The sequence below is a fragment of the Salmo salar genome, chromosome 08, assembly GCF_965601325.2.
Source record: "Salmo salar chromosome 08, fSalSal1, whole genome shotgun sequence".
In the NCBI taxonomy this organism is placed as follows: domain Eukaryota; kingdom Metazoa; phylum Chordata; class Actinopteri; order Salmoniformes; family Salmonidae; genus Salmo; species Salmo salar.
Genome location: NC_138298.1, coordinates 23,466,514 through 23,482,657, shown reverse-complemented (window position 1 = coordinate 23,482,657; position 16,144 = coordinate 23,466,514). Strand labels below are relative to the sequence as shown.

Genomic DNA, 16,144 nt, shown 5'->3' with positions numbered 1-16,144 from the left:
GCATCCCCTATCAGCATGGGATTGTCAATATATTTAGTTGTCATAATGAGATGTGATGGAAGGGGAGCGTGGGGACACGGTGTGTGTGTGTGTGTCTGCTTCTGCGTGTGTTTGCGTCTGCATCTTTGCGTGCATGTTAATGACCTGTGTGTGTGTGTGTGTGTGTGTGTGTGTGTGTGTGTGTGTGTGTGTGTGTGTGTGTGTGTGTGTGTGTGTGTGTGTGTGTGTGTGTGTGTGTGTGTGTCTGTGTGTGTGTGTGTCTCATTCCCAGGGTGATCCACACAGAGAGAGACGTGCACATGAAGAGGCAGCTGGTGGAGGACGTGAAGACCAGGATGAAGTTCTTCCTGGAGACTGAGAGGACACACAGAGGACTGGTGGAGGAGCTGGAGAAGAAAGTAGGTCTCAGTTAACATCTCACACCACATGGTTTAATCACACGCAACAATGACTTAGCATAATCAGATGGCATAAAATGCATTTCACTGGCACGTTTACAGTCCCGCCGGACTTTATGGTTTTCCTGTAGTCACAACAACAGTTCAGATGGCACGTTTTCATCACATGACGTCATCTGCTGGCAAATTTAACAATGAATCGGTTATGCATGTACTATATGTCATGAAAAAACCACTAAAACACCATATACACCTAGCCTTGATTTACTGTAGCATGGGCTAAAGAAAAACACCATATACACCTAGCCTTGATTTACTGTAGCATGGGCTAAAGAAAAACACCATATACACCTAGCCTTGATTTACTGTAGCATGGGCTAAAGAAAAACACCATATACACCTAGCCTTGATTTACTGTAGCATGGGCTAAAGAAAAACACCATATACACCTAGCCTTGATTTACTGTAGCATGGGCTAAAGAAAAACACCATATACACCTAGCCTTGATTTACTGTAGCATGGGCTAAAGAAAAACACCATATACACCTAGCCTTGATTTACTGTAGCAAGGGCTAAAGAAAAACACATTCAAACATCTTTGTTATGTTTAAGGTCATCTCAAGTTCTTCCTCCTCTCTCCCTCTGTGTGTGTGACGTCCAGGTGAAGACCTTGACAGAGGAGGCCACTAACAGGAAGGCCTTTACAGACTCTCTGAAGAGGAGGCTGAGCGTAGCCACTAAAGAGAAGAGTCAGTATGAGACGACCTGTCAGGATCTCAAGGAGGGCCTGGACAAGAAGGTAGCAGCACTATCAGTTCAGGCTCACCTTTCTAGTAGTGTGTGTGACGTCCAGGTAGACAGCAGTGGTAATATTGCTGTTGCTTACACACAGGCTGGGATCGTTCTATTTTGACTTGGTAAAAAATAACAACATCAAGCTATTTGATAAGGTGGATTTTATACAATTCTCCTTCCCATCGACAAGCTGGGAGAAGTACACTAACAGAGGTGGAGATTGACTCCACAACGCCTTCTTATAGCGTAATTTCCAAACCCATGTATTATGATATAATCTCCCTGGGTTGTCATGTATAGGAACAGCATGAATGGAAATCTGATATCATTCTCTCTCCCTCCTTGTAGGAGCAGTGTGTGGAGGCCCTGCAGGCCCGTGTGAGGGCCAGTGAGCGGGCCCAGGCTGAGCTGGAGCAGACAGCCTCCCGTCAGATGGAGGGTCTGGCCCAGCAGAGCACCGTGGCCCTGGAGGCCCTGCACAGACGACTGGGCCTGGCCCACACACAGCTGGAGCAGCTACAAGCCTTCACTAAGGTACTGGACTGGATTACAGGGCACGGGTTAGAGGGCAGAGGTCAAATGTACTGGGCCAGACACAGCACAGCACAGGGGTCGGTGGTCACTGTCAAAGACATGGATATACCAGGGTCGTGTTCAGTCGGGCACACCGTAGATTTAAAATAAAATAAAAATAACTGGCTCCCTCCGCGTTTCAGTCAGTTTTCTTCCGTTTGGTGCCTAATGAACATGACCCAGTTTGACAATCCCGGTCTGAGATTAGCCTAGTGCATCCTAATATAACCGTATTAGGGTTGTGATATGCCAGTCAGACGAGGGACTGCTAATTAGCCTTGCTGCCATGGCATGTTCCCTTCACACAAAGACCTAATAACCATTGTAATATGACGTCTCTTATTCTAAATTCATTAACATAATTGCCTCTGAATCAGTCTTTAATCCGACCATCAAATTGAGTCATGACATTGGGTGATGTGAGGGCTGAGTGCTTAGTCTGTGCCAGTGGAGGGCATAATGGGGGGTAAAGGCCCTGCCAGTGTGTGTCTGCCCAGTGGGATTGGAGGCCAGGTCTGGCCTGGTCCCAGTTCTAATCCAACTGCCTTTCTAGTGGTGTGTCTGCCAGGGCCTGATAAAGAACCTGTCAATCACATCGTCGCCGTGACACCCGCCCATCAGCTCTGACTGCAGTGTAGAGGGGGAGGGGCTTGAGAGAGACCGCGATGTTATCCCCTCCCTCAGAACTAGTCCAGGAGACAACATGGATACCATTGTGGTCATCACCAGCTCTTTGTTCTCCCTCAAGACATTTGTTTCACTGGTCAAAATAAACTGAGCAAACTGTTGTCAGGAAGTTTTTAATAATAGGTTGCCCATCTTTCTCTGTCTCTTTCTCTCTCTCTCCCTCCCTACCTTTCTTTCCTGCCCTCTTCTCTACCCCCACTCCCTCTTTTCTCCCCTAACAACATCATCCTGTATCCTATCTTTACCACTGAGCCCTTTCCTTCCTTGTTCCCAGAACACTAGGGCTGAGTTGTCTGAATGTCTGGGCCACTGTTGGTGAGCATTCACATCATTCAAATCATTCCCATCATTTTATGTTTCCTGAAAAGAACAGGAGGCCTTTTGATTGGCTGACCTGCCATCCAGAGGAGATTTACTGCTGTCATGTATTGATCAGTGTCGAGGGCTTCTGTGGCCTTCTGTTGTGTACTCTGTTTGGTTGGACCCCGGGCTCCTCTACACCTCTCTACCAGCCTCAGGCCATGTTCCACCTCTGTTGATGTGCTAAACACTAAACAGTGGCCCTGGACTGGCTGCCTACACTCACCGGCTTAGGCTCAGACACAAAGCTGGACACCAGATTTGGGTTCAAATACTATTTCAATTATTTCAAGTACTTTCGCATACTTTAGAAGTAAGTATTCAGCAATGTTTGATTTGAAAATACAAGTAGTTGAATATTGGAATGTATTTGGAAGTATACTTGGAAAGTATTGGTACTGAACACAGTTAAACAGAACAGTAATAGTCTATATCAGTATATATCTATGAAGGTGCCATGTTCACACTAGAGATGTCTGAATTCACTCAACCACATATTGTGGTCTACTGTCCTTTACAATCCCTGTCTGTGTGTTTTCAAATGGCCATTTTCTCAGTCAGTCCTTCCAGACAGTTGTTGTGAGAGTGTGGTCTTGTGAGAGTGATCTAAACGAATGGGGGTAGTTATTAGAGAAGGACAGTGTTTCCCTGCTCAGTTGATCTCCATCTCCATCTCCATGTTGTAAGCCTCTGCTGTCTAAATTGGCCCTCTGGCTATGGTGATTGTGATACTAGGTTTGTCAGGGTAAGAGCTGTGTTCGACTGACTCGACCTACACACACACACACACACACACACACACACACACACACACACACACACACACACACAAACACACACACACACAATAGTGTGAGATACAATTGGTCTCACTTTCATATATACACACTACTTCTCTCTCTCTCTTTCATTCTTTCTCTCTCCCTCTCTCCCTGGGCTTAAAATGAGTGATGAATTCACCCCTTAATCTCTTTCCAGATTATTCCACACATTCAGGGTTTGGGTCAATTGATTGTAACCCTTGACTAGCGTCAGTAAATATCTATTAGGGCTGTAAATAAAATAATAGGATCTCTGTCAGTTTCTTAATGAGCTGTGTATTCCTCCAGGACACAGAAGAAGTCTCAGCACACTTAAGGAGACCAAACCCAGTTTGGTCTATCAGGAAAATGAAGATAGCTGTGGTATATCAGACCGTATACCACGGGTATGACAAAACATTTATTTTTACTGCTCTAATTACGTTGGTAACCAGTTTATAATAGCAATAATGCACTTCAGGGTTTGTGGTATATGGCCAAATATAGCACGGCTAAGGGCTGTGTAAGAACAGCCCTTAGCCGTGATACAGTTGAAGTCAGAAGTTTACGTACACCTTAGCCAAATACATTTAAACTCAGTTTTTCACAATTCCTGACATTTAATCCTAGTTAAAATTTCCTGTCTTAGGTCAGTTAGGATCACCACTTTATTTTAAGAATGTGAAATGTCAGAATGATTTATTTCAGCTTTTATTTCTTTCATGACATTCCCAGTGGGTCAGAAGTTAACATACACTCAATTAGTATTTGGTAGCATTGCCTTTAAATTGTTTAACTTGGGTCAAACGTTTCAGGTAGCCTTCCACAAGCTTCCCAAAATAAGTTGGGTGAATTTTGGCCCATTCCTCCTGACAGAGCTGGTGTAACTGAGTCGGGTTTGTAGGGCTCCTTGCTCGCACACGCTTTTTTAGTTCTCCCCACAAATGTTCTATAGGATGGAGGTCAGGGCTTTGTGAAGGCCACTCCAATACCTTGACTTTGCTGTCCTTAAGCCACTTTGCCACAACTTTGGAAGTATGCTTGGGGTCATTGTCCATTGGAAGACCCATTTGCGACCAAGCTTTAACTTCCTGACTGATGTCTTGAGATGTTGCTTCAATATATCCACATAATTTTCCTACCTCATGATGCCATCTATTTTGTGAAGTGCACCAGTCCCTCCTGCAGCAAAGCACCCCCACAACATGATGCTGCCACCCCCGTGCTTCACGGTTGGGATGGTGTTCTTCGGCTAGCAAGCCTCCCCCTTTTGCCTCCAAACATAATGATGGTCATTATGGCCAAACAGTTCTATTTTTGTTTCATCAGACCAGAGGACATTTCTCCAAAAAGTATGATCTTTGTCCCCATGTGCAGTTGCAAACCGCAGTCTGGCATTTTTATGGCGGTTTTGGAGCAGTGGCTTCTTCCTTGCTGAGCGGCCTTTCAGGTTATGTCGATATAGGACTGGTTTTACTGTGGATATAGATACTTTTGTATCTGTTTCCTCCAGCATCTTCACAAGGTCCTTTGCTGTTCTGGGATTGATTTGCACTTCTCGCACCAAAGTACGTTCATCTCTAGGAGACAGAACGTGTCTCCTTCCTGAGCGGTATGACGGCTGCATGGTCCCATGGTGTTTATACTCACGTACGATTGTTTGAAACAAATGAATGTGGTACCTTCAGGCGTTTGGAAATTGCTCCCAAGTATGAACCAGACTTGTGGAGGTCTACAATTTTTTTTCTGAGGTCTTGGCTGATTTCTTTAGATTTTCCCATGATGTCAAGCAAAGAGGCACTGAGTTTGAAGGTAGGCCTTGAAATACATCCACAGGTACACCTCTAATTGACTCAAATGATGTCAATTAGCCTATCAGAAGCTTCTAAAGCCATGACATCATTTTCTGGAATTTTCCAAGCTGTTTAAAGGCACAGTCAACTTAGTTTATGTAATCTTCTGACCCACTGGAATTGTGATACAGTGAATTAGAAGTGAAATAATCTGTCTGTAAACAATTGTTGGAAAAATGACTTGTCATGCACAAAGTAGATGTCCTAACCAACGTGCCAAAACTATAGTTTGTTAAACAAGACATTTGTGGAGTGGTTGAAAAACGAGTTTTAATGACTCCATCTTCCGACTTCAACTGTATATTGGCCATTTATCACACCCCCTCGTGGGCATATACCACACCCCCTCGTGGGCATATACCACACACCCTTGTGGCCGTATACCACACCCCCTCGTGGCCGTATACCACACCCCCTCGTGGCCGTATACCACACCCCCTCGTGGTCATATACCACACCCCCTCGTGCCTTATTGCCTAATAATATATTGATTCGGGGTAGAATAGACACCTCAGCTTAAGTATAAATACTTTATAGAATGGTTTTTAGAATCATCTCATTTGTGGTTTTGTCTGAACTTCATGCATTTATATTTGATTTAATTTACTAATAGTCCATCTAATACCATACCTCGGTTGCGTCCACGATCTGTCTGTCAACGATAACTCTCCCCACCAACTCTCAGAGCTCTCCCTTATGAAATCTAGCAGAGCCTCAGCAAAGTACTTCTGATCCTCCCGTGTGAAATAAACTAAAGCAATGGAGATGTCTACTGTATGTCTGTTTATGATTAGCTTGGGTTATGTACACAGAATGTGGGGAGGTGTACATACGTGTGTGCGTGTGTGTGTGTGTGTGTGTGTGTGTGTGTGTGTGTGTGTGTGTGTGTGTGTGTGTGTGTGTGTGTGTGTGTGTGTGTGTGTGTGTGTGTGTGTGTGTGTGTGTGTGTGTGTGTGTGTGTGTGTGTGTGTGTGTTTCTGTATGTGTGCAGTTTTCCTTGTGTGTGTGTTTGGGAATGTTTTTTGTGTGTGTGCTTGAGAGGCAGTCTCATGCTACCTAGCCCATCTCTCGGGTGACCGTCCATTCCAAGGTCAGCTATTCAGGCGAGCTTACAGGGGAATGATACAAAAGATTATTGCATCGATCAATAAGCTCAAAATGAAGCAAAGGGGAGTTTTGGGTTATTGACTTTCTCATGTACAGTGGCAGCTTTGACATTTAATTGTCTCGCTCTCTTTGTATTTAGAGCCAACTGCCATTTAGTGGATTCAGGCCTCTGAGGTGCCCGAAGACCAATGAGGTTTCACACACACACACTCTCGGGCACCATTTTAAATGCACCTCATTGCTCAATTATTTACACTGTTATGCCGTTGTATTGGCTTGTTGTATGGTGAGCCCATTCATAAGCAAATAAATAAAAGGTAGCATCTTTCCCATGCGTGATTCGGTCCGCGTCAATTCTGAGGAGATTTGTCGGAGAAAAAACCTATTGTTGATATCCAAGATGCGTAGATACCCTCAGTGTCCGTCATCACGGCGCCATTCAAACGGTCGGATAACTCGGAAACCCTCTCAGGTACTAAACTTCTATATTGCTGCTGACGCCCTCGGCTCCTGTCTTGATAGGTTTCATTTATTCATAATTTATACAGGTGTAGGGTCTTAATTTGATCACCCTGTTGCAGGAGAACTTTCCTGCAACAGGAGAATACACTTGTGGTGTATTTAAAGTTTAAAAAGGCTTCTGAAGTCTGTAATTTCCGCTTTTCCCTTACGAAAGAATGTATAAACCCCTACAAAAATGTCCATGAATTATAATACACATAATAATTCACATTTCCTGTTGCTGCAAGACTTTTTTTTCCCTGCTGTAGAAAACTGGCTCAAATTTAGATCCTACATCTGTACCCGTCTCTCTCGCTTTCTCTAGTTTCATCACACTTCCTTTATTTTCCTCCTCTCAGGCTCTGGCAAGCGAAACTCTCCACGAGGTGCAGGACGCCAAATCGCAGCTGAGGAAGAACAGGAAGAGGGCAGAGAAGAAGAAGGCAGTAGGGGCCGGAGGGCTGTCCAAGCAGTCCATGGTCAAGGCCCAGTCCATTGCTGCATCCATCCTCAACATGACCGAGATGGACCTGGCTGAAATGCTGGACACCGATGAGGTACAGGTTCATGAATCCATAAAATAATCACTGCAGGATGGACGTAATATCTGACCCTGTATCAGCTGTTTAGAGACATATTCTACCAACTTCACAATGACCCAGTGGGAACAGATACATGTATAGGTTACCATCACTGACAGGAAAACATGGAAAGACAGTTGACTTGTATTGAAGTCCCAGTTAAGTCAGATGAATCTAACTGACGCTTGGCCTCTGTGGCGGTTCAGTCTCATGTAACAGAGTGCTATGGTAAATGTAGCTATATGACCTTTCTAGTCGTTGACTGGATAAGTATGGGTGAGTAGGCATACATGGACACTTAGGGAGGTGATACAGTGCATTTGGAAAGTATTCAGACCCCTTGACCTTTTCCACATTTTGTTATATTACAGCCTTATTCTAAAATGGATGAAATAAAACATTTTCCTCATCGCTCTACACTAGAGGTCGACCGATTATGGTTTTTCAACGCCGATACCGATTATTGGGGGGGGGGGGGGGCAAAAAAAAGTCGCTGCCGATTAGTGGAGGACAAAAAAAAAAGCCGATGCCGATTAATCGGTCAATTTTAAATAAAATAAAAATGTATTTATTTATTTGTAATAATGACAATTACAACAATACTGAATGAACACTTTTATTTTAACTTAATATAATACATCAATAAAATCAATTTAGCCTCAAATAAATAATGAAACATGTTCAATTTGGTTTAAATAACGCAAAAACAAAGTGTTAGAGAAGAAAGTAAAAGTGCAATATGTGCCATGTAAGAAAGCTAACGTTTAAGTTCCTTGCTCAGAACATGAGAACATATGAAAGCTGGTGGTTCCTTTTAACATGAGTCTTCAATATTCCCAGGTAAGAAGTTTTAGGTTGTAGTTATTATATAAATTATAGGACTATTTCTCTCTATACGATTTGTATTTCATATACCTTTGACTATTGGATGTTCTTATAGGCACTTTAGTATTGCCAGTGTAACAGTATAGCTTCCGTCTCTCTCCTCGCCCCTACCTGGGCTCGAACCAGGGACACATCGACAACAGCCACCCATCGAAGCATCGTTACCCATCGCTCCACAAAAGCCGCGGCCCTTGCAGAGCAAGGGGAACAACTACTTCAGAGCGAGTGACGTCACCGATTGAAACTCTATTAGCACGCACCCCGCTAACTAGCTAGCCATTTCACATCGGTTACACCAGCCTAATCTCGGGAGTTGATAGGCTTGAAGTCATACACAGCTCAATGCTTGAAGCATTGCGAAGAGCTGCTGGCAAACGCAGTAAAGTGCTGTTTGAATGAATGCTTACGAGCCTGCTGCTGCCTACCACCACTCAGTCAGACTGCTCTATCAAATCATAGACTTAATTATAACACTATTTAAATTTCCCTCGTTTCCCTAGTTAAAAGAAATTCATGTTAGCAGGCAATATTAACTAAATATGCAGGTTTAAAAATCTATACTTGTGTATTGATTTTAAGAAAGGCGTTGATGTTTATGGCTAGGTACACATTGGTGCAACGACAGTGCTTTTTTCGCGAATGCGCTTGTTAAATCACCCGTTTGACGAAGTAGGCTATGATTCAATGATAAATTAACAGGCACCACATCGATTATATGCAACGCAGGACAAGCTAGATAAACTAGTAATATCATCAACCATGTGTAGTTAACTAGTGATTATGTTAAGATTGATTGTTTTTTATAAGATACGTTTAATGCTAGCTCGCACCTTACCTTGGCTCCTTGCTGCACTCCCATAACAGATAGTCAGCCTGCCATGCAGTCTCCTCATGGAGTGCAATGTAATCGGCCATGATCGGTGTCCAAAAATGCCGATTACCGATTGTTATGAAAACTTGAAATCGGCCTTAATTAATCGGCCATTCCGATTAATCGGTCGACCTCCTCTATTGTGTGTACCCCATAATGACAAAGCAAAAACATTTTCAGAAATGTTTGCAAATGTATTAAATATAAAAAATATCCCATTTACATAAGTATTCAGACCCTTTGCTCAGTACTTTGTTGAAGCACCTTTGGCAGCGATTACAGCCTTGAGTCTTCTTGGGTATGATGCTACAAGGTTGGCACACCTGTATTTGGCAAGTTTCACCCATTGTTCTCTGCAGATCCTCTCAAGCTCTGTCAGGTTGGACGGGGAGCGTTGCTGCACAGCTATTTTCAGGTCTCTGCAGAGATGTTCGATCGGGTTCAAGTCCGGGCTCTGGCTGGACAGCTCAAGGACATTCAGAGACTTGTCCCGAAGCCACTTCTGCGTTGTCTTGGCTGTGTGCTTAGGGTTGTCCTGTTGGAAGGTGAACCTTCGCCCCAGTCTGAGGTCCTGAGTGCTCTGGAGCAGGTTTTCATCAAGGATCTCTCTGTACTTTGCTCCATTCATCTGTCCCTCGATACCGACTAGTCTCCCAGTCCCTGCCGCTAAAAAACATCCCCACAGCATGATGCTGCCACCACCATGCTACACCGTAGGGATGGTGCCAGGTTTCCTCCAGACGTGACGCTTGGCATTCAGGCCAAAGAGTTCAATCTTGGTTTCATCAGACCAGAGAATCTTGATTCTCATGGTCTGAGAGTCTTTAGGTGCCTTTTGGCAAACTCCAAGCAGGCTGTCATGTGCCTTTTCACCTCCCTAAATGCATATAGGGGAAACACTAGGTTTATGTATAGGAAGACAATTATAGAAAACATGGCTACGTACATTACAGAATGGAACCAGGCTAGGATACAACTATCTCTTATTCAAGAGAAGAAGAAAAACGCCACAATATTGAAAATCTCACACTCTTACTCACTATAAAAGTTATTTGGCTCATGGCTTTTCTTGTTCAAGAAGGACCCTTTCTTTCATGACAACAAGCTCTAACTACAGTACGTCCCCACTTCCTCCCCATAGATCACTCCTTCTCTCGCTCTTCTCCCTTGTCGTCAATTAACCGACACAGCGTTACAATCAACTTCCTGTCTTCATCACAGGATGTGAGAGTGTATGCCAGCCAGGAATCAGGCACCACCTACCCTGGAATGACAGGGCCTAGATACATTTGAAGAAATGTTTCAACTTATCAGAACTTAATGACCGTGAAGTGTGTGTGAGGTGAGCGTTGCTCCGGGTGTGTGTTAATGGCGGCTAATGGCATTCCGCCCGGTCAACGGCGTGTGTGTGTCTGTTGGTGTTAATTGCTCGTCCGTGGATCACGGCGCTGTCGGGTGCTCAGGGACCCACTGGCGAACGGGTAAGTGGTCTGTCACAGGAAGGGTGTGTGTGTGCGGTTATGTGTGGGTGTTGGGAGCGGAGAGGAGCCAGTCACGGTGTGTTGCTAATTGAAAATCCCCCAGGAACCATGGAAGGACAAGAGGGGAACAGTAATTGTGTGTCTGTGTAGATCTACATGCAACTGGAAGTTACCAGGAAACCAGACGTGTTTTAATCTGTCCAGGCTGGAATTCACCTACTGCTTACTTAGTAACAGAGAGTTTTCCACCAGGTATTTTACCGTGTCAAATGTTGATGTTGAGATGTTTGTTTCTGTGACTGAAAGATTCAGACAGAGTTGAATAGGGGCAGCAGTGTGGTTCTCTCTCTGAGAGGAGGAGTTGTTCTGCTATACTGTATCTTTTATTTCTTTTCCACTGTTACTGAGGGTGGTTGTGGGAAAAGCCCTTTGTGTTGCCACGGCCGTCCACACACAAATAAAATAAACAAATAACATAAAAAATGAACAAAAAATTTCTGACAAATTACTAAAGAAATAATATACCTAAATAAAAAAAAATAGAATTAGAAATATCAGTAACACACACACTCGCACACTCTCAGCCTCAGCATACTCTCTCCCTTCCCCTGCCACTCCATCCAGTGGAAGACAGACAGTAAGAGAGTGGCAGTAGCGGTCAGCTCCTTCTCCTTTGGCAGCAGCAGCTTGTTGTGGACTTAATGATGCGTCTGTAATAAGGACATAATTGCCAGGCCAGTTTGTTTTCCAACAGGGCCCCTAATGAGAGACGATGGGTCAGTGTATTGTTATGCATCCTCTGAGGGGCCACACACATACAGACACACACACCCTTCTCACCTCCGTGGGAGGCACAGGAGGCAGGGGTGATGAGGAGCCCACCACCAAGCAAGCCCACACCTCACCTCGCTCTCATTCTATCGCTCTCTCTCATTCTATCGCTCTCTCTCATTATATCGCTCTCTCTCATTCTATCGCTCTCTTTCTCTCTGCCTGTCTTACTACCTATCTATGCCTCTACCTAGTCCTCCCTCCCTCCCTCTCCAGTCACACTAATGAGGGTCTCTGAAGACATGGAAATGAGCTGTGCGCTAACGCTATCACCAGGCCCTACCATCCCCATCCGTCTAGGGGAGCCAGGGAGGCCCACCATCCCCATCCGTCTAGGGGAGCCAGGGAGGCCCACCATCCCCATCCGTTTAGGGGAGCCAGGGAGGGTTAAAAGCCTTGCAGGGTTCTGTTAACTGCGCGGGACAAGGTGTATATACATAGGGAACTGGCACTGGTGTATGTATGCATACTAGAGGGTTCATTAGCAGTAACAAGGTTGCACTATCTGCACGCTGCTGATGGTGTCTCTTTAATAAAGACTGACCCTGAGTGGCGCAGCGGTCTAAGGCATCGCAGTGCTGAGGCGCCACTACAGCCTGGGGTCACCCATAAGGAGGTCCACAATTGTCCCAGGGCCGTTCGGGTTAGGGGAGCGTTTGGCAAGGGGCTTTTCTTGGCTCATCACGCTCTAGTGACTCGTTCTTCGTCTTGTTTTTCATGAAAGCTTCATTTCTGCCTTTATTTTTGTATCTGCGTTGAGGTGAAATTGCCTTAAATTTAGTGTTTTTCTGGTTGTACAGAGAAGAGTCGTCCTGTGAGGCTCAGTTGGTAGAACATGGCCAAATGGTTGTGGGTTGATTCCTGCTGGGACCACCCATACTTAAATTGTATGCAGGCATGACTGTAAGTTGCTTTGGATAAAAGCCTCTGCTAAATAACATATATTATTATTATTATTTGTTCATCTTTGGTGGTTGTTGTGTGTATCTCTGCAGGAGGAAGATGATGTGGCAGCATACAGCAGAAGAGACCAGGAGTGGCTGGACCAGGTCCTGAAGATCCTCCAACAAGAGGTCTGGTTTAAAGTCTGGTAGTGGTTTTAGTATTATCCACAGTAGTTATGATCAGTAGTGGAGGGTAAACGCACCTTTTTAGGGTATGAAGAGTGTTACTTTACTCACCCCGAACGGCGATCAGCGTTTACCCACCAATTTGATTTACCACCACATCACTGGTAGTGATAGTTCAGCCATTGTGGTCTCACGTAGAGATGAACCAACTGTTTGTCTAAATCAAGAATGAACTAGTTACTATAGACAGAAGAAAACACTGAGGATAACAGAGTGTGAGTTGTGTACGAACACTTGTCTGTGTGTATGTGCTGTCAGCTCTGTGTGACCCGGTTCAGATTGAGTGTGTGTGCCCGTGTCCATGTCAATTCGCGCTGCAGGCACTCATGCGTCGCCTCCTCACCACGACACACACCGGCTCTTCCTCTGACCTTTTCACCTCCCCTCACAGACACACACTGGCTCCACTCAATCCATGTTTTTCCCCTCCAGCCGGACAGCTATCAGGCCCCCATTCCACCACTGTCCTCCTGCATTCCTCCCCTTCCTTTCTCTCTCGCGCTCTCGCTTTCTTTCGCACTCTCTCTCTCTCCCCCCCATCTCTTTATCCCCCCCCCATCTTTTTCTCACTCTCGCTCTCTCTGGCTCAGACCCCAAGGCAGCTTGTTAGTGGGGAACTAAATATTGATTTGGCGTTGCTGTCGATGCCGGGAGAATGAGCGAGCGTCCACCAGAGACGGTCCACCGGCAGGCTGCTATCGACGTTTTCTGCGGGCAGAGGAGAGAGAGAGGGAGGAGAGGGGGATGACAAAGCTGAGACTAGCCCCCGGGTCCCGGAGGGGGCCACAGACACTGCCGTGGTGACCCCCCCTCTATCTCGCTCTCTCACGCCAGACTTTTTCTATCCATCCCCTTTCAAGTATTTTTTTTGTGCTATCTCTTTCTCTCTCTCTCTCTCTCTCTCTCTCTCTCTCTCTCTCTCTCTCTCTCTCGCTCTCTCTCTCTCTCTGGCTTAATAAACTCACAGTAACTCTAGAGGGACAAGGCTCTCTCTCTCACAAACACACACACATCAAGGGGAGTTTGTTGGCAGGTGAGATTTTACACCAGTAGTAGAAAAAGGAAGTCGACTGTGACTGTGCTTAGTTGTGCTAGTGGTGTGTACTGTACTCTACAGCATATGTCTCTGTCTCTGTATATCTCTGTCTCTGTGTCTCTCTCGGCTTCTCTATCTCTGTGTCTCTGTGTCTCTCTATCTCTGTTTCTGTGTCCCTGTCTCTCTGTCTGTTTCTGTGTCTCTGTTTGTCTGTGTGTCTGTCTCTGTGTGTCTGTCTCTGTGTGTCTGGTTGTGTCTCTGTGGCTCTTTGTCTCTGTGCCTCTGTTTCTGTCTCTGTGTCTCTGTGTCTGTCTCTTTGTCTCTATCTCTATCTATGTGTCTGTGTTTCTGTCTTTGTGTCTCTGTTTCTGTGTATATGTCTCTTTGTCTCTATATATGTCTCTGTGTCTGTGCATGTGTGTCTTTGTTTCTGTGTCTGTCTGTGTGACTGCAGGTGCATGTCATTTCCGTAAGGTGGAGACAGACAGTAGAGACCACAGGCAGTTGTTCCATGTCAGTGTGCATCCTATCTTCACACACTGACATGTTGTATTTAGAGGACTAAGAAGACATACTAGATACAGTTGAAGTCAGAAGTTTACATACACTTAGGTTGGAGTCATTAAAACTCGTTTTTCAACCACTCCACAAATTTCTTGTTAACCAACTATAGTTTTGGCACGTTGGTTAGGACATCTACTTTGTGCATGACACAAGTCATTTTTCCAACAATTGTTATCAGACAGATTATTTCACTTCTAATTCACTGTATCACAATTCCAGTGGGTCAGAAGTTTACACTAAGTTGACTGTGCCTTTAAACAGCTTGGAAAATTCCAGAAAATTATGTCATGGCTTTAGAAGCTTCTGATAGGCTAATTGACATCATTTGAGTCAATTGGAGGTGTACCTGTGGATGTATTTCAAGGCCTACCTTCAAACTCAGTGCCTCTTTGCTTGACATCATGTGTAAATCAAAAGAAGTCAGCCAAGACCTCAGAAAACAATTGTAGACCTCCACAAGTCTGGTTCATCCTTGGGAGCAATTTCCAAACGCCTGAAGGTACCACGTTCATCTGTACAAACAATCGTACGCAAGTATAAACACCATGGGACCACACAGCCATCATACCGCTCAGGAAGGAGACGAGTTCTGTCTCCTAGAGATGAACGTACTTTGGTGCGAAAAGTGCAAATCAATCCCAGAACAACAGCAAAGGACCTTGTGAAGATGCTGGAGGAAACAGGTACAAAAGTATCTATATCCACAGTGAAACCAGTCCTATATCGACATAACCTGAAAGGCCGCTCAGCAAGGAAGAAGCCACTGCTCCAAAACCGCCATAAAAAAGCCAGACTACGGTTTGCAACTGCACATGGGGACAAAGATCGTACTTTTTGGAGAAATGTCCTCTGGTCTGATTAAACAAAAATAGAACTGTTTGGCCTTAATAACCATTGTTATGTTTGGAGGAAAAGAGGGAGGCTTGCAAGCCGAAGAACACCATCCCAACCGTGATGTACGGGGGTGGCAGCATCATGTTGTGGGGGTGATTTGCTGCAGAAATGGCTTAAGGACAACAAAGTCAAGGCCATCACAAAGCCCTGACCTCATCCTATAGAAAATGTGTGGGCAGAACTGAAAAGGTGTGTGCGAGCAAGGAGGCACAGGACACTACAGGACTCAGTTACACCAGCTCTGTCAGGAGGAATGGGCCAAAATTCACACAACTTATTGTGGGAAGCTTGTGGAAGGCTACCCGAAACGTTTGACCCAAGTTAAACAATTTAAAGGCAATGTAACCAAATACTAGTTGAGTGTATGTAAACGTCTGACCCACTGGGAATGTGATGAAAGAAATAAAAGCTGAAATAAATCATTCTCTCTACTATTATTCTGACAGTTCACATTCTTAAACTAATGTGGTGATCCTAACTGACCTAAGACAGGGAATTTTTACTAGGATTAAATGTCAAGAATTGTGAAAAACTGAGTTTAAATGTATTTGGCTAAGGTGCATGTAAACTTCCAATTTAACTGTACATCAATAGAAATGACATTATTCTAGAAAGCAGACAGCACTAGTCTCCACAGTACAACTGTTCTGTCTTCCTGTCATCCATTTAAGTTGCTCAGTGAGCAGGAGAATGTGAAACAGTGAACACTATGGCCTGTCTGTCACCCTGCTGCCTGTGGCAGTCGCACTAATAACAAGGCTTCCTTAACAGGGATATGATCTGCCCTGTTCATCTA

General features: G+C 44.7%; 1 protein-coding gene across 1 annotated transcript; it reads left to right on the top strand.

Moving 5' to 3' along the window:
• The first annotated feature begins 241 nt into the window (after positions 1–241).
• Positions 242–13,401, top strand: LOC106610267 (centlein). The gene is made up of 5 exons (XM_082978464.1): positions 242–398; positions 1,061–1,198; positions 1,543–1,728; positions 7,435–7,632; positions 12,720–13,401. Exons 1-5 carry the CDS (start codon positions 300–302, stop codon positions 12,816–12,818), a joined length of 720 nt encoding a protein of 239 aa, XP_082834590.1. The 5' UTR covers positions 242–299; the 3' UTR covers positions 12,819–13,401.
• Positions 13,402–16,144: the final 2,743 nt, after the last annotated feature.